This window comes from Rattus norvegicus, chromosome 9 (genome assembly GCF_021556685.1).
Source record: "Rattus norvegicus strain SHRSP/BbbUtx chromosome 9, alternate assembly SHRSP_T2T, whole genome shotgun sequence".
Lineage (NCBI taxonomy): Eukaryota > Metazoa > Chordata > Mammalia > Rodentia > Muridae > Rattus > Rattus norvegicus.
The window spans coordinates 64,659,868-64,685,956 of NC_141542.1; the positions used below are offsets into that span (position 1 = coordinate 64,659,868).

At 44.5% G+C, this 26,089-nt stretch overlaps 1 protein-coding gene across 2 annotated transcripts in view; it reads right to left on the minus strand.

The window, feature by feature from the left end:
- The window catches only part of Stat1 (signal transducer and activator of transcription 1), a 40,171-nt gene extending 17,489 nt beyond the window's left edge, over positions 1 to 22,682 (minus strand). For both annotated transcript variants that reach the window (NM_032612.3, NM_001034164.1), the window contains 12 exon segments: positions 993 to 1,052; positions 3,046 to 3,138; positions 4,517 to 4,675; positions 5,441 to 5,592; positions 5,797 to 5,888; positions 7,113 to 7,191; positions 9,986 to 10,075; positions 15,696 to 15,794; positions 18,884 to 19,028; positions 19,422 to 19,552; positions 22,084 to 22,269; positions 22,582 to 22,682. In NM_032612.3, coding sequence (NP_116001.2) covers positions 993 to 1,052; positions 3,046 to 3,138; positions 4,517 to 4,675; positions 5,441 to 5,592; positions 5,797 to 5,888; positions 7,113 to 7,191; positions 9,986 to 10,075; positions 15,696 to 15,794; positions 18,884 to 19,028; positions 19,422 to 19,549 — 1,097 coding nt within the window. In that variant the 5' untranslated portion in view covers positions 19,550 to 19,552; positions 22,084 to 22,269; positions 22,582 to 22,682.
- Between the last annotated feature and the right edge of the window lie 3,407 nt (positions 22,683 to 26,089).

Below are 26,089 nucleotides of genomic sequence, written 5' to 3' on the forward strand. Positions count from 1 at the left end.
GGGGCACTGGCACATGCCTGAATCTCAACACACATAAGACAGAGGCAGGAGACCATGGGTTCCAGACCAGCATGTGCTTCAGAGCAAGACTGGTCTCTACATCACATATGTATAAAATATACATATAACATATGTATAAGACAATAGCGGATCGCCTATGCTCATGGCCCCTGTCCTCTCGTCCACACAAGTGAGATCAAGCAACACTGAATGTCTCGGGTGCTAAGCCACCTGCCTGGCATTTCTCTCTCATTCAGCCTGCTGCTGGCTCTACACTACAGGGACCTGTGAGGTGTAAATGGTTAACAGGTTTAAGGAGCTCAGCGAACTATATACATCCCATCTCAGCACTTAGTGACCCACAGACAGCAATGCTCTGCTGCCCAGAAACGAGAGGATATCACAAAGCAGTGAGTTTTCTCTCAATCCCTATTGTCTGGAGTGACTTGGAGAAAATAACAAGATAGTGTTCCCATTCTTTGTCCTTCAGTGCCAGCCACTAAACGTAAGTGAATGCAGCAGGCTCTACTGTGCCTCACACCCAACCCGTCACACCCCCTCATGCCTGCCCCAGATGTCTCTCACCTCATTCCAGAAACAGCCTCCCCCATGACTACGATACACAAGCCTGCATCTTTGGGCGTGTTGCACTAAGGGCCCTTCTCTGGGCCTGGCCTAAGAGATGCCATGTGGCAAGCCCAACTGCTTTATGACTTGATGAAGGCAATCCCCTTTCCTCTGTTCTTTTGTTTATTCTAGTCTAGAGAGTCCATGCTCTAGGCGAATCCTCAGAAAGGAGCCAGTAATGGAAGTCTGATAGAACGGCTTGTGTTGGCTCTTGATAGCCCATTAGGTGCCTCTCCTCACAGACCATGGCCTCAGGACCTACAGTACAGCCCTAGTCCTGGAAAGAAATTCCAATCTGCTTATTTGATTGGTTAACAGAACCAGCATTTTAAATAGCATCTTAGATAAGATTAAAGAAATCTTACTTGTCAAATGAGACTTTCACTTTCAAGTTATAGTTCAGTTCTTGCAATTTCACCAACAGTCTGGAAAGAAAAATAATAGTCATTACCTTAACAAAAGCTATTGACCAAAATGTGTTTACTATGCAAATTCCCCAACTGTGAACTTTTATATAAACCACTCTCCCCACTTTTAGATTATGGTTATTAAAATGAACTGACAAGTTTATATAGCTTTTTGGCTCTTCTTTTGTGTATTTGTAGAGTCAGTTCCTAGCTGGCAATGCTAGGAAAAATTCTAACACTAAACTCTAACAGACACAGCACTGACTTTCCATTGTAATGAGACATTAGTAAAAACAGCTGCTTTTTTATATAACCTGTCGACACTGCTTTAATCAAAATTCCCACTTCTCATCAATACTATATGGGCAAAAAAAGTGAATATCACTCTTTAAAAAACTTATAATTTCCTGTGCTGGTGGAAGAAAAGATAAAGCACCACCAAGAAATTAAATTACAACCAGTACCCATAATCAGAAAACAGCAGGATGGCTCCAGGGACGTAGAAAGAGAGTGGACCAGGACTCCATTTGCCTCTGCTCTGAAAGCTAGAGACCTGGGCAGGAGCTTGGGGCTTCTGGTGAGGAGCAGGTGAGGGCGTGGCTTTCCTCTTAACTGTCCATTATGAATTCCAGACTCCACTGGTGTTTTTGTAAGCTGTAGGGCTGCCTCTACCCACAGCAGCACCCCACAGACGACAAGCCCAGCCCTTCCAGGCTCCTCATCTCCTGAGCAGTAATTACCGGATGCAGCCACTCCCTAGAACCCAGCAAAGCATCCACAGAGCATCCCTGCCACTGTAGCAAGGACAAAAGAAGACTGCGTACAAATGTCATCCTAATTTTAACAACTGAAATGCTGTACATGCCATATATTTATGTGCATGCGTCTAAGTGTGAAACACACACATGTGTACAAAATTATGGGAGGATAGATATGGGTGATTAACTGCCATTGTCCGCAGATATTTAGATCAAGAACATTGGTACACCCTGGTGAGAGGTATGAATTCACTCAGCAGAAACATTCATACACCACAGTCTACACTCACACACTACTTCAGTGTCTGCCTAGGATTCATATGAGCCAGTGCACATTTGGGTTAGGCTGCTTGGGACTCTGTCTAAAAACATTCCTGAAATTCCAAGAGAAGGGACTCTGGTCAGCTCAAGTATGGCAAACATGGCTCTGGCAGGCTTTGCCCTTCTCCTCAGTTCACTCTGCCTTGCAAAAAACCCATTACATTACACTCCTAAAGCTAACCTCCAAGGTCTGTTCCCCTATTTGGTCACTTCCTCCTCCTGAGGCTAACCACCAAGGTCCAGCTATCTAAGTACTGAAGTCAAATCCAGCAATTAAAAGCCCCTTTAGATCACCTAATTAACATGCCCAATTAAAAATAAACACCTCATCCTAACATGGGATTCCACCTTTACCTTTATAAACGGCCATTTTTCTATGGGCCACATGTGCCCCCTCTCTATCCAGAAAACAGTTCTTTGTCCTAATACAGGACAAATATCCCCTCCCCCTCGCCTTCCTCCCCTTTCCCCCCCTCCCTAGTTCCCTCCCCCATCCCTCTTTCTCTATAGCCTGTCTTTGTCCCTTATCCCTGTCCTCTGTCCCTTTATGCTGAGAACTTGGCCACGGGATTCTTGATCTAACGTTGAGGTTCCCTACACTAATATCCTTTTACTATAAAAATGTACTACATTTACAACGAGAAAAAAACAGGCACATGTGTATATATGCAACTATATTACTTATACTTCTATTTTGAGCATAGACCCTGGCTATTCAAAGTAAGATTTCATATTAAAACGACTACTCAAAAATTGTTTTCTCTAGATCCCTCCATAGAAGCATTTTATAAAAGGAAATTAAAGAGCTAGGTGTATTCCAGCACTTGGAAAGCTGAGGTAGGAGTATTATAAACTTGAAGCAAGCCGGAGAAGTGGGGGGATAAAGGCACCATTTCTGGGACAGGCAGTATAGGGAGTTGTATGTCAATTACCTCAGCTTCACAGTGAACTGTACCCCAGTCTTCAAGACCAGGGGCCTCTGAGGGTGAGTTGGCATGCACGGCTGTCGTTCCACCACAAAGGAGCTGTCAACATTCCAGAAATATAGATAAATTAGCGATTTTACCACAGTTATTACAGTGAAAAATAATTAATAACTTTTCCCTAAAGAGACAGTAGATGGGAAACTTGAAAGACTGAAAACACTTGAGCACTGGAGCCTATGGGTCAGTGAGGAAGGGAGGCCTAACATGTAGCTGAGGAACTGACGTGGTTACCAGGAAATGAAGGACCAGACCAAAATCCTGCTGTGCGTTTCAGAGCCTAGGGGAAGGACTGAGAAAGGCTGGTGGGAGGCAGGATATGACAGGTGAGCCTGGTGCAGGCTGAGACCACAGGACAGGGAGAGGAGAACAGACATCTGACATCACACTTGCTGGGCCTGGCACACGCACGCTAAGGGGCAGAAAGAGTACAAAGGACTATACCGTTCCTAGGAAGCCAAAAGAAGGAAGAGGCATGGGCATGAAAGAGGGGTACACGGAATCAAGTGCCCTTAAAAACCGGTAAGCCCGTCCTCTTGGGAATTGGTTCTAATGCTTTGAATTGATTTGGTTCTCTAATCAGGAATCTACACATCCAGACACTGAAAGTCCTTGTTCCTAATTGGTTTTTGATCGATCAGTATAATGCCAGCAGCCAATGGCTGGGCAAAGGGAGACATGGCGGGACTTGCACAGGGATAGGCTGCAGCAGGGAGGGGAAACAGAACCGCCATGAGAGAGTTGGATCAGATGTAGAGCTACAGAGGGAAGATCGTCTGAAATGTAGGAGGAAAGGGAAAGCCCCCGGAAGGGCTGCCCAGAAGCATTTTGGGCAGCAAAGACCAATGAGCCTCACAGAAGGTTAACAGGGCAGTGAAGTTAAAGGTAGATTTAGAAGGTGTTGAGCCAGGAGCATAGCCGTGGGAGATTAGAACTGCCCAGCCCTTGTGTAGCCAAGGCATTTCAAAAATAAGCTAAGTGTATGTTTGTGTGTGTGTGTGTGTGTGTGTGTGTGTGTCTGGGTGTCTGGGTGTGTGTGTGTGTGTATGTGTGCATGTGCACATGGGTGAGTGTGTCTGGGTGTCTGTGTGTGTGTATGTGTGTGTGCACATGCGTGAGTGTGTGTGTGTGTATCTGTATGTGTGCATGTGCACATGCGTGAGTGTGTATGTGTTTGTGTCTGTATGTGTGCGTATGCACATGCATGAGTGTGTCTTTATGTGTGCGTGTGCACATGCGTGAGTGTGTGTGTGTGTGTGTGTGCGCGCGCGCGCGTGCGCGCACCTGTGCACATACGTGTGGCTGGAAGCACACGACCCACTGCCGAGAGCCAAAGCAGAGTAGCCAAAGTCCACATTACACATCAAACCCTTCGGAACTGTCGACATGACCGGAGATGGTCTTCGGGACCTGGCCTTACCTCTGAATGAGCTGCTGGAAGAGGACGAAGGTGCGATCGGATAACACCTGCTTGTTTTTTGTAATAGGGTCCTGCTCATAGGTGAATTTCTGTTCCAACTCCTCCAGCTTTTTAAGCTGCTGACGGACCTGCTGCAGGCTCTCTGCAACAATGGTGAACCTGGGAAGGGACAGACGTGAAGTTTTCGTGAGCACTAACCAGTCAGTCAGCTGGCCACTTCTGCCGTCTCCACCACATGAACTGCTTGCTGGAAAGAATTCCTCCCCGTTTTCCTAAAGTACCCCCTTCACTCTCAGCCAGTGCGAAGCTCTTCAGGAGAAAGCCCCAAAATTCAATCTCTTTTGGGTGTCCAAGTCCCAGAAAAGTGTTTACCATCCAGCCAACATTCGCAGGTTATTTAGTTGATAGATGACTGAATGGATGTACCATAAGAAACTATTAATTCATTTAATCATTTAATCCTGGGATTTTCTTTCTTTCTTTCTTTCTTTCTTTCTTTCTTTCTTTCTTTCTTTCTTTCTTTTTTTTTTGGATGCAGGGTTTTGCAGGGTTTCTCTGTGTAGCCTTGGTTGTCCTGGAACTTGCACTGTAGACCTGGTCTGGGATTAAAGGCATGTGCCACCACTGTCTGGATAGCCATTTTGCTTTTAGTAAGTATCAGGTCTCAAGTTGGTCAGTGGGCTCAGTAACTACTATTCATTTGGGTTTTTGTATGGTCAAAATCAGGCAATCGAGCAGATGTGGCTGAATTTCGCAACAGCCACTTGTATCAATGTTCTTTCTAAATGCTCTCGGGCAAGAAGCCGGACATGTCAGGGTCTCCAATGCAGTGCTGTCAGGGCCCTTTGACCACCAGCCTAAAGGCACTCAATGAGTGTCTGTGGTCTGCATGAGCTGCTAATATTCACTCTGGGAAAATCTTACCAGCTTTGCAGCTGATCCAGGCAGGCATTGGGCGGTCCCCCAATGCAGGCACTCTGCTGTCTTCGCTTCCACTCCACAAGCTCATCATTAATCAGAGTGTTCTGAGTGAGCTCGATGGAGTTCAGCAGCTCTCTGATTTTGTGAATTATCTCCTGAAGGAGAGGAAGAACGAGGCGGGATAAATTCATGTGTAACGACTGAACGTCGAGGATTCTGTTTTGTGTTTTTAAGCACTCGCTCAAGCCAAGCCAGGTTCCTGAGAGTCACAGAGATGTCCTGTGCTCTCCGTCCCCCCACAGAGTAAACTGTAATTAAAGCTCATTACGTAGGTTCCATGACTGGGAAGCAGTCGCTACCTTTCTCTTGTTGTCAAGCATTAAGAACATCTTATGCAGCAGCAGCTGTTCCTGTTTCTGGTCGCTCTTCGCCACACCATTGGCTTCGCTTTCTGTGAATGAAGGAACAGGGAGTGCGTCTGAATGTGCAAAGAGGATAAACGCCAACTAAAACCAAGATTCACACAAACTCGGGTAAACCACGATAAAAACGCGAAGTGTGACTGGTGTCTGAGTTAAACTTGACAGAACCGAGGCTCACTGGGAGACAGGTTCCTGGCCTGCCTGTGAGGTTACCTTGGTTACAGTGACTAACGTGGGAAAGCTGACCTTGGCTGAGGGCATGACCAGTCTCTGGGCAGGGATCCTGGACTATACACTGGAAAGAGGGAGCTTAACAACAGTGCGTGCATTTGTATCTCTCTGCTTCCCTTGTGGGGGATAAAGTGTGAGCGGCTGCTCCAAGCTGACTGACTACTCCACAGTGAGGAACTGTACCTGGACCTGCAGCTAAAACTACAAGCTAAGCTGCTTTTGTTAGAGTATTTTCTCACAGCAATGGGGAAAGAAACTAAGGCAGAGTTTACCGATGTGTATCCTAGGTATGAAAACATCCACACTTAAACCGAATGCCGGCTCTCACCAGCACACGTAAAGTGACAATAAATGTACTATTTAAGTCACTGTCCAAGTTTTGATTAAATGAGCACGCGTGCAAAGCAACATATGAGTGTGTACAGAGCCTGTCTATGGCCTTCAGGGAGGAGACACACCAGGAAGGAGTGGCTGAGGCTCTTTCTCCTCACACATCTCCGAGTTACACTAACAATCTCTCCCCATTGACCAAGTGATTACTCGGGCATGGGGTTCTGTACATGGCCTTTTGGAATCATTTTAGTTTCAACTATCATTAAAAACAAGTCTCAACAATAAAACACAGTGTTGCAACCACACTGGAGAAACACTGCCCTCCCACAGTGCTCATGGATGTTAGGACCTAGAAATTCCAACTGTGGACCATTTTGTCTTTCCCAACAAATACTTCGTTCTCCTCCCTTGAAGACATCTGCCAATGAATGGAAACAATTTTGATTGTCACTACTAGAGGTTGGAGGGTAGAGCCTCTGGTAACTCAGTCACAGATGCTGCCTAACACAGCCCAAGGCACCGGACTGTGCTGCAAAGGAAAATGTCTGGTCCAAACCATCGTCACAGCTGACCAATTAAAACATACTGGCCTAGGTCATCAAGAGGTCCAAAGCAGTCAATTGATCTGTTTACTAATGTAGACGGGGGGAGGGGGGGATGCAACCAATGGGAACTGTTGGGGTTCTTACCTCTGTTCTGAGAGGTTTTGCATTTAAAGTCATATTCATCTTGTAAGTCTTCTAGGGTCTTGATTTCATGCTCTATGCACTGCAGATAAAGATAGAAATAAGTTTCCTAACGCCCTGAAAGATAGGGCATCCTTATGGAACTCCAATCTTTTACACAAAAGATTTCAATAATAAGAATGTAAGAACATTTTTCAGAGAGTAGATCGAACCTGTGGCTTCCAGCTAAGAGCATGATGTGAGGAGAGGTTAGCCCTAGTGCATCCTTTACTGAGGGAACCATCAAGATGAGAACAGAAACAGAAACCAGAAAAGGGTTTTAGCATGAGGAATTTATCTGCGGCTGAATGATATATACTGAAATGCCTGGAAGGCTTATTAGTACATGTTATGGCATGCATCCTGCCCCTCTGGCACAGTGAATTTACCCTGGAACCTCTCTTCAGTCGTAACGCCTTAGTTATTTTTGGAGAAACTGTAAATACACGTTGGCACCAGCAAGTCTGGTCAGTAGCCTTGGACAGTAAACACGGTTAGGATTGAGAATCATTGTAAAGACTAGAGCGCCACATGACCTGGTAGACACCCACACCCATACAGCTTCCCCTTCAACCCAGAGTCGGGGTATTGTCTACCACTATGTTCACCCAGTACCAGTGCCAAGTTTGCCACAAGCCTGATGATCAGGAACAGCCCTGGTGGGACCTACTTGCTGCTCAGGGCTTATAATATGCTGGCACATCTTAGTCCCTCTTCCTCTCCATACCCTATCCCTCTTGACCCAGTGGAGAGCAGTGGATTGAGATCTCACCACCATTCTTTTCTCAGAATCTATAGCTGGTCTATTGAAAAAGAAGACTCTGTGGTGGACTGAAGACTTCCTTTGAGCTGAGGAAGAGAAACAGCACAGAGTGAAGCTGGGGAGCCCAGTCCTCACTCCTCCCAGCATCCCCACCTCGTGGAACTACAGTCACTTTGTGGGTGGGAGTGACTAAAGAAATGTACCAGTTGGTCTGGAGGTCTCAGCCTCTGCTAATGAGGATGAAGCTGAACTCGGGTCTAAGCGAGCTACAGAAGTGTTTGGGTGAGAGTGCCTGTGAACAGACAGGAGCTTGACTGTAGACAGCTGACGATCTAGATTGATCTAGAAAGTGGCTCAGTGGGCCAGGATGGGTGCCCCCGATAGGAGATACTGAGTCTGTCAGCACTCAAAAGATGAATGGGATATCCAGAGCTACAAGAAGGACAGATTAGTCCAACTAGCTTCAGACACATTGCCCTGGTCAAGCTCCTCCAGTTCCAGACTGTGCAAATCAGGAATACTCATTTCAAACCGTCAAAGACTTTCTCAGAGGCTTGTATGCATCCATTCTGATGGGACGGAAATGGAGACTTGGAAGGTCCCAAGTGGCTGCAGGCTGCCCACCTATGCTCCTAGCACGTGTGTGTGTGTGTGTGTTTTGTGCCTGACTTGATTCTATCTTACCACTACATTCTAAGTACCAGGTGGGGAAACATTCACCTCTTGCCTCTGTGTTTAGACCCCAAATAAGCAGGATATTATGAATGAAAAATGTGTTTTCTGTTTATTGGGTTCCTCTACATCATAAAGATCAAAACAGTCAGGAATGATTGGGACAGTTAATCTTGGTCTATCTGTTGTGATTATTTTATGGATTTTGAAGAATAGTGGGTTAAAAATGAACATTTGGACTTTCATTTTTAACTAACTGGGAAGAAGCTGACGCTGGCTACTCTTCTGAAAACAAGTGTCTGCAGACTTGTTAGATTTAACAAGGACTATGATGAAGCTCCCTATGAACACGTCCTCTACCATCTACTCCAGGAATATTAACTATGTTGGGTGACTCTGAAACTGCGGCCCAGGGATGTTGCCCACTTACTCAGTAGTAAGGACACCTTCTCATTGCTACCTCTTGCACAATCATCCACAATCATTCACCACCAGAAAGCTGTTTTTCATTGTTATTAGTTAAGTACTCCAAAAGAACAGAGTCCTATAAGTTAGCCTAAAGCAGAAATGAAAATGATTATGTAGTAATTAATACTGCTGAGAAGTCCCTTATATTTTTAATACTAAAATAATTATAATTATAAAAAGATCGTTTATCAAAATTAGAAAATGTAAAAAACAATCAAACTGATATTACCTGGTTCAGGGTCTAAATTTTTATTTCTCTGTATACAGTGGCTATTTCCACTTATTTCTACCTCAGTGAAGCATTTCCCTAACGCTGCAGAAGAAAGCTGCTGCATGAATCTGGGGTTATGAAGGGTGCTGTCCAAAGCCCCTGATCCAGGCCATGCTCCTGTTACCCAGACACGATTACACCTCTCAGCTGGGGTAGACGCAAGGGGACCCCCTCAGTCATTTGCTGCCATCAACCATCTCAAGGATTTATCTTAAGTTGCTGCAGACATCTTATTCTCATCAGAAATGTACTGAGATACAAATGCATGAAATGGCTTTCGTTTATCTTCCGAGTCTTAGGGTAAATCAGTGCTGTAGAAGGTGGTTCATGTTTATCCTGAAGCCCCCTGTAACTCCAGGGCTGATAAGTGCAGCATCTAGCTTGTTGGACAATGAGGGCAAAGTCAACCTTGACTGCATGAGTCCACAAAGAAGAAAAAGCAGCTCAGGGTTTAGAAGTCAAACGGAGGTCATAAGACATGAAGTTGACCAGTTTTCTTCTGGCTCAGAACTTTAGAGTGATCTTTCTTTTCAACTACTAGAGAAGAAACTGAAACTTCTTCCCTTCAAGGTGATAGAAAAACAACAACAGCAACAACAACAACAACAACAGCAACAACAACAGCAACAACAACGACGACACATGTATTCTGTCAGTACTCACCATGACTTGGTCCTTCACATTTCTGACTTTACTGTCCAGCTCCTTCTGTTTATCTAACATCACGGTGTTCTGAATATTTCCCTCCTGGGCCTTTAATGGGAAACACACTGTTAGCAGCCATCGTTTTCTCTGATATACTTATTTATACTCACTTGACTACATTCTATAGTCAATTCCATACCTTGTGGCCTGCCTTCTAAGACACTGCACATCTCACTACAGACGCCCCATATGCATATTAAAAACCCCCTCACTTCCCCAGGCCCTGGAGAACGCTGGCCAACTAATACTAAAGCTGCCGGAGCGCGGGCATATTCCTGTTGGGGTTCCATGAATTCACATAGTTTAATGGCACCATTACTTACGGCTGGTCAAATTCTGCACTCGGATTATGTATACAGCCCAGGAACTGTTACCCTAAGACCCTGTGACCCAAAGTGTCTTCCCTACATCTGCTGCACCCTCACCTGGGTGGACCTGCAAACTCAAGTCCTCCCTGGGTACCATTTCAGCCTCATCCTATTGGCTCAGAGGTGCATCAAAATTCAAAAGCACTGCCGTCCAGGACTATGGAACCCCTACCCAAACACAAAATCTATAGTAAATACAGACCTCACCCCCCACCCCTGGGCACAATCAGACCTACCAGAAGATTTAGGAATCAGCACCTGTGTCTACCTTGGGCAAACCCTGGTTTGCTCACTTAGCTAGGTAAATGTCAGAAATATTCTGGACACAGCTGTAAACAGTGAAATAAAGACTAAGATACACCAACAGAGCGTGCTATGCCCTTCACAGTGCAGACTCTACTAGGTTTTACCTCCTATTAGGAAAGCTTGCCCAACTAAAAGATTTAAGTTGGCATGCTTTCCCCTAGTGTTTTCAGTTCGTTATTTATTACCCTTTAAAGTATCCTCTATATCATCTTTTTAAACTAACAGATGAAAATGTTTAAAGACGCGCACAGTAATGATCACATGACATCTCGGTCTATCAACCACTGGGTAATGTTTTACTCAGAACAAACATATCTGTCTCCTCAGTCATGTATCATTTCTTCATGGCAAACCACTCGGCGTCACGTGCAGAGTTTATCACACACAGCGGCTTCTGGCTACACAGTATTTTGCTACAACAGTTACTCTACTGTGAAATAAGACCGTGAAGCTGCCCCTTAGTCACACTGAGGTCTATCAAACATTTGAAACGTATTCTCTTGTTCTGAGATAGTCTCAAGCATCCCAGAGAAACCCTGACCTTACCAGAGAATGGCCTCGAACTCCTGAGCCATGTGTCTCCCCATCCTCAGTCCTGAGGTTATAGATATAAACCACCTACCGAGCCGAGCTGGAAGTTTGTGCCTCTATTTAATGTAATCATAAAGCTGTCTTCGCTACATTTTGTGGGAGGCGTATAATTTCCCGGTGCTTCGTGGATGTCTACACGTATCTGAGTTTATGTGTCGGCTGTCCTGCTCCTTCTGGCCTGTCCACTCATACATTAGGCCTCGGTAAGCCATGTGTGATTCGAGACGGTGTCTAGTGTGCTCGTCCCGTGCACCGCCGTAGTCTCCCGGCATTCCCTCCTTCCTCCATTACACACTTATCTTTCACAGGGATTTCAGTTTGTACAGCTTTAGAGAACAGACTATGATTTCTTACTGGGATCACATAAAAATTATTAACCAAGAGAAAGCTCATATTTGGTGTTCTTAATTTTGTTTTGTTTGGATTTTGCATTTTTTAGAATAATTTCATGCAGACAAGGCTGGGCTTCAACAGGCTATGTGACTTGGAACTCCTGACCTTCCTACTTTTAATTTATCTCTTTAATTAAAGAATTAATTTTTAATTAAAATTTTTAAAAATTCCTGTGCTTTTTGTTTTGTTTTGTTTTTTTCTTGCATAACTGCACCACCAACATGGCACCAATCACAGTGGGTATAGCAGTCATCATTACCAACGTTTCTGGCATAATTTAGTGACATACTGTCTGTAGAAAATGGTGACACGAATAAGATACTATATTTCAGTACATCCATGAGAAATCCACCAATTCTCACTTATGAGGTTCTTTATAATCAAGAACGGGCACAGGACTTTCTAACATGCTTTGAAGAGAAGCAAAGACTTTTCCTTCTCATATCCAGTAAGATGGTGGATTATACCAATGGATTCCCTAGTCACAGTCTACCTTTGTACCCTGTAATAAGTCCTACTTGGTGATGACGCAGAATTGTTATAGTGTGGCGCTTAATTCTGTTCTATGCCTTTCCACTTAGGATTCTCCTGCAGATATTGCATAAGCAGATAAGCAAATCTGGTCTGTAACTGTTTCTTGCCCTGTTTATCAAGCTCCACAGGAAGTTTACTTTCATTTCAGCAGGAGTTTGAGACTTCTGGCTGCTGTCAGTATCAGAAGTATGTGCAAAGAATGGGCACCCTCGGTCCCATATGTCAGATTCAACATGCAATGAAAGGGCCATGCAGAATGAGCCACTTCCTTGTGTGGCTCCAAATGCAAGCCCCTGCCTATCCAATGAGACAAGGGGTATGGACAGTCATGTTACAAATGAGATGCAGTCCCTGACAGCTGTCTTATTGCTGTGTGCTGCTTAATGGAGTAGCCTGGGGACTGAGGTGGAACCCAGCTACCCTCCTGCTCCAATCTAGTCATGTGACTGTTATTTCCTTTTTGCCTCCACTCCTCTGCCTTATTCCCATGTCCTATAAGAAATTTGCTTCTTTGGGACCACACAGGTATTCACTCAATGCCAATATCATTAAGACAACTCTGCACTTCCTATAGTGATACTAATTTTAGATGAGGTAGGTTTTTATTGTTTTTGTTTTTACTTTCCTTTTAACAACCCAGGAACACTGCAATCATAGAAGTATCTAAGGCAGTAAAGCATGTATAGTCTTCTAGGAAAATGTATATAATGTAACTTGTTTTTCTAAAAATGTTATTAAAGACAAGCAGATCCGGAAAAGTCGTGGCCATTGAGCCCAAGGAGAAGTGCAGATTTAATGAGAGATCCTGTCTCAACATAAGGTGGAGAGTGGTAGGGAAAACAGCATAGCTCTCCATGTCCTCACCTGGCCTCAACATGCAGGTGCACACACACACATGGGCACACATACATGGAACAGAAGAGCAATAACAGGCTTCCTGTGTCAACATATCTGTATAATTCTGTGCTCTCGGAATGCTCTGAACAGACTCAGAATTTTCCAAATTTAACATGGTCCACCTGTTGGAGCCACACACACACAAGTGTTTTACTCACATCCCCCAAATGCCACTGTCCCTCAAACTACGTTACTTTCTAACATAAACCAGGCTCGTCATCCTATTCATACAAATGTAAGAACGAAAAGAAATTAACCTCAGAAGTGAGGAAATAGCAAAGACGAGAGCACTGTGCAAAGGGTGCCTGCTGTGCCTCCCACTTTACGGGGTCCCACTCCACCCCACACGCAAAGAGGCCTTGGCAAAGTGCTCAACCCTCCTCATCTGGGAGGCTCAACGTTAAGGTCCTGGACTTTTCTAACGGGAGCTCAAAAGTGGGCAAACTTTTGAAAAGTCCCAGTGATTTGCCAGAGGGTAGGGCTGGTGTGACAGAACGGAGATCGCTCTGGTTGCCTGCTCTGCCCACTCTAGGCTGAGAGGCCAAAGGTGAAGAGTGCCACAGCAACCTGCAAAGGTGGCAGTCTGTCCTTCTGCCAAGCTCTGCTCTCAGCTATCTTTGCGAGTCTATCTGAAATATAAGGAGACCCTTGCCACTGTTAGAATGAGATATTCCCATGAATAAACCTTCCTCTGTAGGCTCTGTACGTGCATCCAGGTTTAAGACAGGCATTCTCCTCTGAAAGGAGTCAAGGTAGCCAGCTCTAATGCTGCTGTCCAGATTGCTCTCTAGGTGAGGTACTAAATGAACCATCAGCTTGACGACAGGACAGATGCTATTTACGTACCGAACACGTTAAGGTGTCTTCATTGTTGTAGGGGGTCAGTTAGCTAAATACCCATGGGAGGCTCTCCAGGAACGTGACAAAAGCTCAGGAATGCAGAGAGAAAGGCCTTTGCCAGCATTATGTTTGCTCTCTATCCTTCTCCACCTTGACACATTTCACCGGGCATCATCTGCTAGTGAAATGCACTGCACAGACTTTGCTGTGTCCTCTGCATGCTCTCTCCTTCCACTGCTGGACTGGCTGGGACAGAGGAACTCGGACCACAGCGGTTTCATTGACACCTGCCTATCTTGGTCTCATCACCACACATCTCAATAAAGAAATATAAATGTCACCGCAACTCGAACACCTTGCTGCACCCACGTGCTGGGAGGGCCTACAAGATGTCCGGCAAAACCATGACCCCAACATCAGACTACAACTCCGACTCATCTCATGTGATGTCACAAACATTTAACAAGTGCCTTAATCCTCTTAAAAATGAAGCTTTTATCTTCCTGTTAGTTTTTCTCCCACCTTCCCATATCTGTCGTGTCCTATGGTAACCCTGTTCTGCCTCTCTCTGACTTCTCCTTCGGCAGACAGCATTACCATTGTGCGAGTGACTTAAGTCACAGCTGTAGAGTCGTCCTTGGTTATTCCATGTCCCAAAACAGCCTGGATCTGTGTGCTTTCCCCACCTCTGTGAACTCCGAGTGTACCTCCCATGACCAGTCCTTTGCAAGGCTACCAGGATCTGAGGTTTCACCTGCTTCCACTTCTTTTTTTCTTTTTTTTTATTAACTTGAGTATTTCTTATATACATTTCGAGTGTTATTCCCTTTCCCGGTTTCCGGGCAAACATCCCCCTAACCCCTCCCCTTCTTTATGGGTGTTCCCATCCCCATCCTCCCCCCCTTGCCGCCCTCTCCCCAACAATCTAGTTCACTGGGGGTTCAGTCTTAGCAGACCCAGGGCTTCCCCTTCCACTGGTGCTCTTACTAGGATATTCATTGCTACCTATGAGGTCAGAGTCTACGGTCAGTCCATGTATAGTCTTTAGGTAGTGGCTTAGTCCCTGGAAGCTCTGGTTGGTTGGCATTGTTGTTTATATGGGGTCTCGAGCCCCTTCAAGCTCTTCCAGTCCTTTCTCTGATTCCTTCAACAGGGGTTCCGTTCTCAGTTCAGTGGTTTGCTGCTGGCATTCGCCTCTGTATTTGCTGTATTCTGGCTGTGTCTCTCAGGAGCGATCTACATCCGGCTCCTGTCGGCCTGCACTTCTTTGCTTCATCTATCTTCTCTAATTGGATGGCTGTATATGTGTGGGCCACGTGTGGGGCAGGCTCTGAATGGGTGTTCCTTCTGTGTCTGTTTTAATCTTTGCCTCTCTATTCCCTGCCGAGGGTATTCTTGTTCCCCTTTTAAAGAAGGAGTGACTGCTTCCACTTCTGTGGGAGAAGTTTTCTGACCCTGACCTAAAGAACTAGGCCTGGCCCAGTCACCTCATGACAGTATCTTCTTTACTCTTAGCACTACCTGCAGATGCCTCACTTTTGTGCCGTTGCTCTCACTGGGAAGGAGCTCCATTACACAACGACCTTCTTAAAGCTCAGTTCTAGAAAACGTGTGGTCTCAGTTTCCTGAAGTTAGAAAATCAGAAGGTATATTCACCCGTGTCTTGACAGAGGCCTTGGTACTATCTGTGAACCAAGCAATGTGTCTCTAACCGTTAGCATTAACTCAGAATAAAGTACCTGATTAAATCGCTGGGCGTTTTCCAAAATCTTCCTCTCCTCCTTCAGACAGTTGTGGATGATCATGGACATCTGTACGGGATCTTCTTGGAAGTTATCCTAGACACGGGTGGTTGGGATAAAAATAAATCACGGAATAACTGTGGGTTGCAGTGGAATGGAATTTGAGGATCACAGAAATCTTGGCAACAGTGAAAGGCTCTCAAATATGCAGCACTGGGAGTTAAGTTAAAAGTCAGACACATAAGGAAGCCTCGGTGGGCGCTGGCCATGCTTTCTGGGCTACCCCACTGGACTCCACTGAAGACTTGGTGCACAGCCACGGATACTGTGCACTGCACCCGCCCCCACACAGCACAGTGTCACGGGGTCTAAAATAGCACTGCATGTGATTAACTGCAGGGTTTGCGTCTACATACAATGATTTCTGCCCTTACAATGACATAATGGCTTACTTATAGGAAACAGGGCTTTTGATATGTCCTTACTGTCATTCCAAATCCGTATCTGTACAGATAGGTATTGGCCCCTACCTCCTGCCACCCCAAACCAAGTTCTCAGCACAAAGATTTATTTGCCCTAGAGGGACAAAGGACAAGGAATAAGAGACAAAGACTGCAGAAAAGGGAGGAGGAAGAAAGGGAAGGAAAGAAGAGAGGGGGAAGGGGTATTTGTCCTAGGAGGGGACAAAGGACTGCCTGTGGGTAGAGTGGAGACAGATGTGGGCCATAGAAAAATGGCGGTTTATAAAGATAAAAGGGGAAACCTGCAGAAGAGTGGTTCTGAAGGTCCTCGCCCTCAATTGGTTCTCAAGCAATAAAGATGCCAGCAGCCAATGGCTGAGAGGAAAGAAAGAGGTAGAACTTCCAGGCTCCCCCAGGCTAGGAGAGAGGTCTAAAAGAATGGAGATACTTGGGGTGGGGAGAAAGACAGAACAGACTCGGAGCTGCAGGGGAACTCTTCCAAAATGTAGGTGGGAAGGGCAAGGGCAGCCTGAAAGCATCCTGGGCAGCAAGACCAATGGGCTTTGCAGAAGGTAACCAGGCAACTGTTTTAGGAAAGATTTAGAGGTGTTGAGCTAGGAGTAAAGGTAAGGGCATTCTAGCCACTGGAGGCTTACAAAACCCCAGCCATGAGCCAGGAAAGCGGCTTAAAAATGAGCTAATGTATGTATCTTTCATCCACAGATCCGAGACAGCTCCTGGGCCGGTGCTTCAAAGCAGTAGAGCCACAACTCCTGCTGTAGAAAAGTTAGGGTGAGGCATCTAACTTTAATTGGGGATGTTAACTAGGGCAGCCAAAGGGAGATTTTGATGGCTGCACTTCAATACTTCGATAGCTGGACCCTGGTAGTCAGCCTCAGGAGGAAGAAGTGACCAAAGAAGGAAACAGACCTCGGGGGCAGACTTTAGGACTGTAGTCTATGGGTTTTTAGCAAGGCAGAAGGAATTCAGGAGAAGGGCAGGGCTTGCCAGCACCACACGCTCAAGAGGGCATATGTCCCCTTCAGTATGAAATTAATAGAGCTTTGATTTTATCATATTAGATGAAGACTCCATTAACTATACGTAAATTTGACTCCATCTTTAACAGTAGAATTACAAGTATATCAAAAACTCGTATATCAATAAAAACCTGACTTATGTAACTATTTTATATATTATACTTATATGCCTGAAGTTATAGAAAACATTTTTGGATTAAAAAGAGGTCATGAGTATAAAGTCAGTAAGATCTTGGCTTAATAAAAATTTTTCTCTTCCTTGAGAAAGCTTACTTTTTTTATCTACTAAATTTTAAATAAGGTATTTATTATTATTTGGTTGTTTTTTGTTGTTTGCTTGTTTGTTTTTGAGACAGGGTCTCTCTCTATGTAGTTCTGACTGTCCTGGAACTAACAGAGATCCACCTGCCTCTGCCTCCGGAGTGCTAGGATTAAAGTCTTGTGCCACCATCCCCTGAGACATAAAGTACTTTTATAAACGCAAAATACTTCTTTTATAAATTAGGACCAAAATTGCTTTAACTTACAAATTTTAATTTAAAAAAAAATCTTTTCACATGTGGATCATGAGGATTAGGGATAGCATTTCATACATGTGTACCATGAGGGTGGGGATAGTATTTCACATGTGGATCATGAAGGTAGGGACAGCATTTCATACATGTGTATCATGAGGGTTGGGATAGCATTTCATACATGTGGATTATTTGGGTTGGGTATAGTGTCATGTTTAAAAGACAGAGCTTCAGGTAGGCTAAGCCCTCTGATCACTGCATCACACCTCACGTGTTCACAAATATAGATACTCTAGTATCCATCGTCCTGGACATCTTGAAGACAACTATTCTCTTTCAGGATACAGTTACATCGTAAGAACTGTCCATGATTGTCCTTAATTAATTCCTCAACACAGGATCTGTTTGTGCAACAGAACAAAGACATCGTCTCAAGTTTTCTGTTTTCACTGTCAGTTACTTTGTGAAATACTGCCATCGTGCTCTTTATAACAAGTCACCGCTGAGCGGCTGCAGAAGAGCGAGGTTTTACACACTTAATCTACTTTTCCTTCTCCCTGATATAAACTCATAGATATGTTCAAAAAGAAAACACAGTGAAAGGCTCCCAACCACCGGAGGTGGAATGTTTGGTTGTGTTTCATTTCTATTAAACCACAAAAATTCTGCAATGCAGAATGGAGTGGCAGCGAGGCTAAGTGCATGTGGGGAGTGTGTCCGAGGGCCCTGAATTCTAGACTCTTCTTTGGCTTTCTCTTCAGTGGAAGACAAGTCTTCCAGAAGCAAAGTGAGTCTAGTTCTAGTCACTCACTTACTTATGAGTAAGGCTTGAATGAGCCAAACCTTCCTGGAAATTAAGGGCCGAAGACCAAACGGATCACTAGAATTTCTGAAAACGAAGGCCCTGCCCTTTGGTGGAAATATTAACAATTTTTAGCCAATTTTCTTTTCACTTAAACCTGAGAACTTTTTTGTTCATAAAAAAGGATTGATCTTGTGTTTATTTCTGATTTATAAACATTAGCCACACAAAGAGAGTTTATCCGCACTTCTGTAACCTCTCTAAATGCCCAATGGGTGTGCACTTAGTAGCGTCTGCTGAGTTAAGGTAAATCAAAGGTTTTAAGTCAGCAGAGACCCTTCAAATGAAGCACAAAGGTGGTCCGTACCTGGAGATTACGCTTGCTTTTCCTTATGTTGTGCTGCAACAAGAAATTATTCTCCAAAGAAAAGCGGCTGTACTGGTCATCCAGCTGGGAGAGCAGGTCATGGAAGCGGATGGTGGCGAACGAGACGTCGTAGGCAGCATGCTCCCTAGGACAGCAGGAATTAAGGTTCTCTTTTTAAGTTGACATTGTTTTATCAGCAATTTGAATAGTGTTTCGATCACACACCACGGAAATGAAAAATTACAGGGAGTGCCAGATAATTAGTACAGAAAAACTATTCATGGCATCTCTCTCCAGAAGGAAAAGAGTCAGCAGGGGCCTGAGCTTTCCATGTCAAATATTTTCAGGTTGTTTAAAATTTTTGCTATTAGCAAACAATATGTTTTAAAGACAGAATAGAAAGTACTTAACGGCTCATAAATTTGGTCTTGTGGCCATTGGTGACATTCACTTTCTGTAAAGCACAATTCCAAGTCGCTTCATCAACAAATCCTTTTAAGACGTAAACTCCATTCCCTAGCTAGCGTGCTTTGCTTACCAGTCTTGCTTTTCTAGCCACTGGGCCAGGTACTGTCTGATTTCCATGGGGAAACTGTCATCGTACAGCTGGTGCACCTGCTCCAGGAACTTGGAGTCCAGCTGCTGAAGCTCGTACCACTGCGACATCCTCTGCAGAAAGAGCACGCACGTAAACGACACCTCCAGCTCCAGGCGAAACTTCCATCCCAGTGCCTCTCAACCTCCCTGACGCCCTGACCCTGCAATACAGCTCCTCAGGCTGTGGTGAGCACAACCATAAAACTATTTCCATTGCTACATCGTAGCGGTGGTTTTGCTACTGTAATGAGTTGTAATGTAAATATTTTTGAGGTTACGGGGGTCGTAACCCACAGGTTGAAAATTGCTGCCCTATCCTGTTGGTTTCTGAAAAACATGAATGGCATCCATACCCAATATTTTTGTTGAGTTTTGGAATCATCTTTTTTTTTCTTCTACAGAAAATATACCCTCAGGTATTTGTTCAAATGTCAGGGCAGATACTTTGGTAGCGTATTTCCATGGTAACCACCTCTGCCCTGGAAAGCACTACCCTTTCCCTTAATATGATTTTCTTCAGAGTATTTATCACGTGACTCATCACATGTTTTATCCTGTACCTTATCTTTTTTTTTTTTTTTTTTTTTTTTTTTTTTTTTGTCGGCAGAAAAGGAGATGGAACCATGTCAGGTACAAAGGAGGTATCCAGCAACTATTACATTAAAAACTAATTAGTACTTTTTATCAAGCAAGTAGCTATTAGACTTAATATAGTTCACAAGCACTTCCTAAAGCTTTTTCTACAAATTATAGTATGTTGTAAAGCTGGCATTTTATGACTATTACATTTTACTTATCGTATGTGCATGCACACATGTATGTGTACAAGTGTGCTACATCACACGAGCGGAGGTCAGAGGCCGGCCTGCAGGAGTTGGTTCTCTCCTTCCGTCTGTGAGTCCCGGGAACGAGATGAAATTCTCCAGCAGAGCAGCGAGACCTTCTACCCACTGAACCGTCTCGCTTGCTTAAGTTGACATTTTATATTTATGACTCATAAAGTCAAGTATTTTTGTTAAACACATTTTAAAAGAAATAATTTTTCTTTTGTGCCTGAAGCAAACAATAAATCTGACGCAAAGAAGTCCCAAATCTCGGTACTGATTTTGTTGTTGGCTTTTTGTTTATTTTTGTTTGTTTTAGTTTTTGTTTTAATATGTGCTGGCAGGCACATGGAGAGGTCAAAGTTAATATCAGAATATCAGCCTCAATCCTTTCTCCAGTTTATTTTTTTGAGACTAGCTCACCAGCAAACTCTGTGTTCTCCAGCACTGAAGTCAGAGATGCAGGTCAGTACGCCTGGCTTTCTTTTTTGAGTTTGGCGATCCAAATTCAGACCCTCAGGCTTGCACAGTGAGAAGTATTTGCATTAAGCCATCTTCAAGAGCCCCTAATAATGATTTTTAAATAGGAACAACGGCCCAGGCCTGGTTGACTACACCTGAAATCACAGCACTTGGGAAAGCTGAGGCCAAGCAGGCCATGAGTTCAAGGTCAGCCTGAGCTACACACAGAGCACAAGCCTAGCCTACAGGGCTACACAGTGAGTCATTAGCTCAGAAAAAGAAATGTCTTTTTTTTCCCTACAGCATTGCCAAATGCCATTTCCAAGGATAAAGTAATATTTATCTCTTCAGATAACTTTTACATTGTAATCCTAAAGGTTAAAAATTACAGCAATCCCTAATTTAAGGAAGTCTTAAGATTCTCTAGAAACCATCATGTGACAGGGTACACACCACTACACACTGGCACCACCACAATTCAGAGTGGTAAAGAGACTGTGGTACTGCCAGACCTCTGAGTAAGGGTCTGAAATTTGACGTAGCATGTGGAACTGTGGATAAATACCTGTTTTCAAACACTCATGTGCTGAATGAAGTCGTGTCTGCTGCACAAATGTCCCTCCAAAGTATAGTAAGGAAATGTCTAGACTACAAAGCAAGCCACCGTTTCAAATACCATTGGAAAGGACGCCAGCCCTCCACTATGGCATGAAACCTGAGACTGGCAAGACCCGGCTCAGAGTTCAGAGTTGGCTCTTTCCCGATTCCATGCCTCCACCAAACTATCCTCCCAATCTAGCCTGCGCTGCAGACTGGACCACACTGCTTCCAGCAATCAGAGTTCTGTACAGATGGCACTTCTAAAGCTATCTGTCACTGCCACATCTAGCTTTCTTTGTTGGGGTTTGCACTGTTTTTAGAGCATTAGCTCCAACCTTCCTCGCGGGAAGCTTTGATTGTCTGCTGTGGCGTAAACATCAGAGCCTCAGACGGGATATATTTTTGCTATAGCGTCCTCTGGACCCTAGAGTGCCAGGAATATGGCCTAATCATAAGTGTTACTTAGCGCAGGACCGTTTGTTCAGCTGAAACCTTGTATGTATCAGTAGGAGTGGGAAAGCAAAAGACAAACCCCATGATGAAACTACAAGTTTGAATCCAGGATCCTCATTGAAACACCAGGATTCAAGTCATTTCTCCCAGATAAAAGCAACCTTCACCCATCCATACACCTGCCCCTAAACTTTTAGGTAGTGTTCCGGAAGCATTTTAGATAGTAATTATACCATTAGCGGTTCTACAGGAACTAAATCCCACCTTTAAGTTTTAGAAAGCCGGTAAGAGCTGAGATTCCAAATACTTTCGTGTCCACGAAGACTTACTGGGCTGTCTCCGGGTGCAGACTGGGGGTTCAACACAAGCGACCACCACACACAGCAAGTTATATGCCTGTTGCATGCACGGAGTGGCGTCGGCTCAGAGGATGGAACAGTGTTGATATGACTGCGAAAGGAAGGAAACGTTACAGCGGTGGAAAGAGCCGGCCGGAGGTGAGGCAAGCAAGAGTTAAGTAGGAAGGTGCAGTGTCTTCCGGGAGAAATGTTATTGCACAAGTCATTTTACCCTAGCAGTGCAAACGGCGGGACAAGGGCGCCAGCGCCAGGAGCTGGGCAAGCGGTCCCGCTCAAGTTCTTTCTGCAGCATGACAGGTCATCTGTGGGCAGCAGACCCCAGTCCCAAGGGTGTGGGGCGCCTCACTTCCACCCGCATCCGCACCCACATCAGGACCCGGACCCGCACCCCGAGCTCACTCACTGCACTCAGGAGCTCGAGTCTAGACAGATCTCCCTGCGCCACTTAGCTACGTCCCAAGAGGGTCTGAGGGGCGCAGTCCCCGAGGTCTCCAGGGAGCTTTGACAGGCCCAGCGCAGAAAACCGAAAGTACCGGGCAGGAGAAAAAGCCAGAAGGCGTCCCGCCTCTTTCCTCCTCGGCCAATCAGCGGCTGGGATTGGCCGGCTGTTCCAGCAGCGTAACACCTCCCCCCGTGCCTCGGTAGCGGCAGCCTAGCCTTCCTGGCCCACTCTCCCCACCCCGCGTGAGAAACGTGGGGCTCCGCTGCCCGGTGCAAACCGCAGACTGGAGGTTCTGTTTACACGGTTGGAGAAAAACGAAAGGAAACTCTGTGCTTGCACAGGCTCAGTCTTGGAGATCCTGCAATAACGAGCTGCTTCACTGCGGACTCAGAACTGGGGACTAGAGATTAACCTTTTCGTTACTAAAGCCAGAGCTTAAGTTACCAACTTAAAAACTTTCAACACCGTGTACTTGGCCTTAACTCGGCAGTTAGGAAGAACTTGCCCTTGCAAAGGACAGGGGTTGGATTTGCAGTGCCGTCATGGCGGTTCCCAACTCCAGTTCCAGGGTATCTGGTGCCCTCTTCTGACTTCCACAGGAACCAAAGCTGCATGAAGGAAGCAAAACAAAAATTTCATGAAATGAAATGAATAAATCTAATTAAGATGTTTAAGAAAAATAAAACTTTATACAATTGACACCTCCATTACTGTGCTCTGCTTAGCCATCATGATAACTAAGCCATAAGGACCTCTTTGCTCCTTCCTGTCTCGCTGGACTTCCCTATGGCCTCGATCTCCATTACTAAACCACTAAAAAAGAATGTAAGAACCTTATCTTTCTCCCATTGTGCCTTTGATGTCCTTCCTTGTAACTTCCATGTTCCAGAACTCTCCTAGATGTATACTGACGCCAAACTTCCTCCAAGTGCCACAGTTCTCCTGTCCTTGGATATCTCCTGAGTCTGTAAACCAACTGTACTCAAAATACAAGTCATCAGCTTTCTCCTCATACTTAGTCTTAGTTTGAAAACAATGCGGGCCAAGCTTAGTTGTCCATTTAGTCCCCTACACTTGGTCCTCAAGTCTCAGTGGATCCAGCTCCTGTTTCTACTTCTTCCACCACCCCATCCTCATACCTGGATCATTTCAGTGGCTTCTCTGATGACTGCCTAGCTTTGGCTTTTGGCTTTGGCTCCCACTTAATTCATCAGACATCATTTTGGTGATTTTTTTAAAAATCTAATTGCAAAGTTGATCATGTCATACCAATCTAAAAATTTCAATGATGGGTTTTCTTGCTTTTAGACAGTTCAAATTTCTCAATATATTCTATAAAGCCGTGTTCCCTATCACTTTCTTTAATCTCCGTTTGTGCAGCTCTTTTCATTGCTTGCTACAGCATTTTTATTCTTTGAATAAGCAAAACTCTTTCCCCAAACTCAGTCTTCTCATCAGCAGTATTCTCTTTGAAAAGTCCTTTAAGCCAACGTCTGTATACTCAAATTCTTTGATGGGTAACTAACTCATGTCAAAACCTAGGATCAGCTGGGTGGTGATGGCATACAGCATTAATCCCAGTACTCAGCGGGCAGAGGCAGGCTGATTCCTGTAAGTTCGAGGCCAGCCTAGTCTAAAGAGTGAGTTCCAGGACAGCCACAGACACACAGAGAAACTATGTTTTGAAAAAACAAAACCTAACCAACCAACCAAATACACAAGCAAAACCAACAAAAAACTCTCAAGTCAAATGTAACTTGTTTACATAGACATCATAGAGGCTCAACTAGGTCTCCTTAGAAGGCACACCTAGAGAGTCAACTGGTTCCTTTAAACAGATGGAATTTGAATCAAGCCTTGGACAATGACATAACTTTAGGTAGCAGAAGATCTAAATAATTTTCCAAGGATGCACATATATGTGTGCATGTATATTATAGACGGATATAGTCTATTTCCTTGTCATACATGCATGCTCACACAGGTAGCACAGGACTGACTCCTGGTGAAGACCCCTGCCTTTCTTCCTGTCTGGTCTCTCATTGTCTAATTACCTAATCACATTTGTCTGTATTTTCCCTCAAGGGTTTCACGTTTTTGAAGTGTCCAAGTCTTATTATCTGTAAGAGTTACAGTTTCTGGAAGGAAATCACTTTCTGATTTTGTAGGTTACCACCATATAATACATCAGCTGTTAAACTGGTCAGGGGAAAGCCCATGAGGTCTCAACCCACCTCCCCTCAAAGAACTATAGGCAACTGAGGAAAGCTGGGAACAGGAGTGGTTTTTCCCCACAACTGGTTGTCTGAAGGTCAGCCCTAAAACCATACAACTGAACCATACAACTATGCTAACTGAAGAGATTCTACTTATGTTATACACGTACGAGAACAATTGGTGAAAAAGAGAGGCCATGCTTCTGAAGGAGAGCGGGGAGAGGGGTAGAAGGGAGAGCTTGGAGAGAAGAGAGAAAGCTGTAATTATATTATATTCTCAAATTCTAAAAGGCAAAACACGTAAGGAAAGCAAACAAACAAAACGTAACCACACCAAAACCAAAACAGAAACCTAGAAGAAAGAAACTTTTACATACAGGATATTATCATGCAGCATTCAACTTGGGAAACTGACTCTTTGTAACAACAATATCAGATAGGCAAGAGATAAAACACTAAAAAACACAATGCCATGTCTGGTAAATTACAATTTTCTAATCGGGTGTTTCCTTTAAAGTCTCGTGGGTTCACCGAGAACAGAGCACTTCTCTCCGTGCCCTACCTCGGACTTCTGATTTCCTTCAAAACTCCTGATGTCTGAAACTGGCCACGTCCTCTGCCATCAGTTCACTCTTGTTTGCCTCTTCCCTGTGCCAGGAAATGGTGCAGCTGTTCCTATACTCTGACCCAGAAAAGAGAGGCTCATGGAACCCTCTAGAGCCTGCCATGTGGAGAACGGTCCAGTGTTGGCTTTCATTGTGTATCTCCGAGATCCCCTCCCAACCCCCTGAAACAGCTACTTTACAAAGGACAAAATAATCATCGTAAATAGTCTTAAAAAATTGGAACGCTGCTGGGCGTCTTACCAATGGTGTAGATTTTAAACTACAAATGCAAAGACTTGCCTTGGATTTCAAAGAGAAGGTCAAGACATGACAAGGGTTCCTTTAGACACTGGAAATCAACCAGAAGCATCAGGTAAGAAGAAAGTTATGATTTACCATGCCAGAAGTGGTATGGACACAAAAGAAAGACATGGGGATAAGAAACCTAGGAGTCACATTGTATAAGGAGTAATGGAGGCACTGGAATGACTCCAGCACATGATGTCACAGGGGAAAGGCTCTTAGAAGGCATTCTACATCTCTCATTCAGTGAACATCTTTTTTTCTTGGGAGGAAAACCCCAAGATCATTCCTATTATTCACCCCTTCTTGTATTCTATATTTACCCACTTACATTAATTAATTATA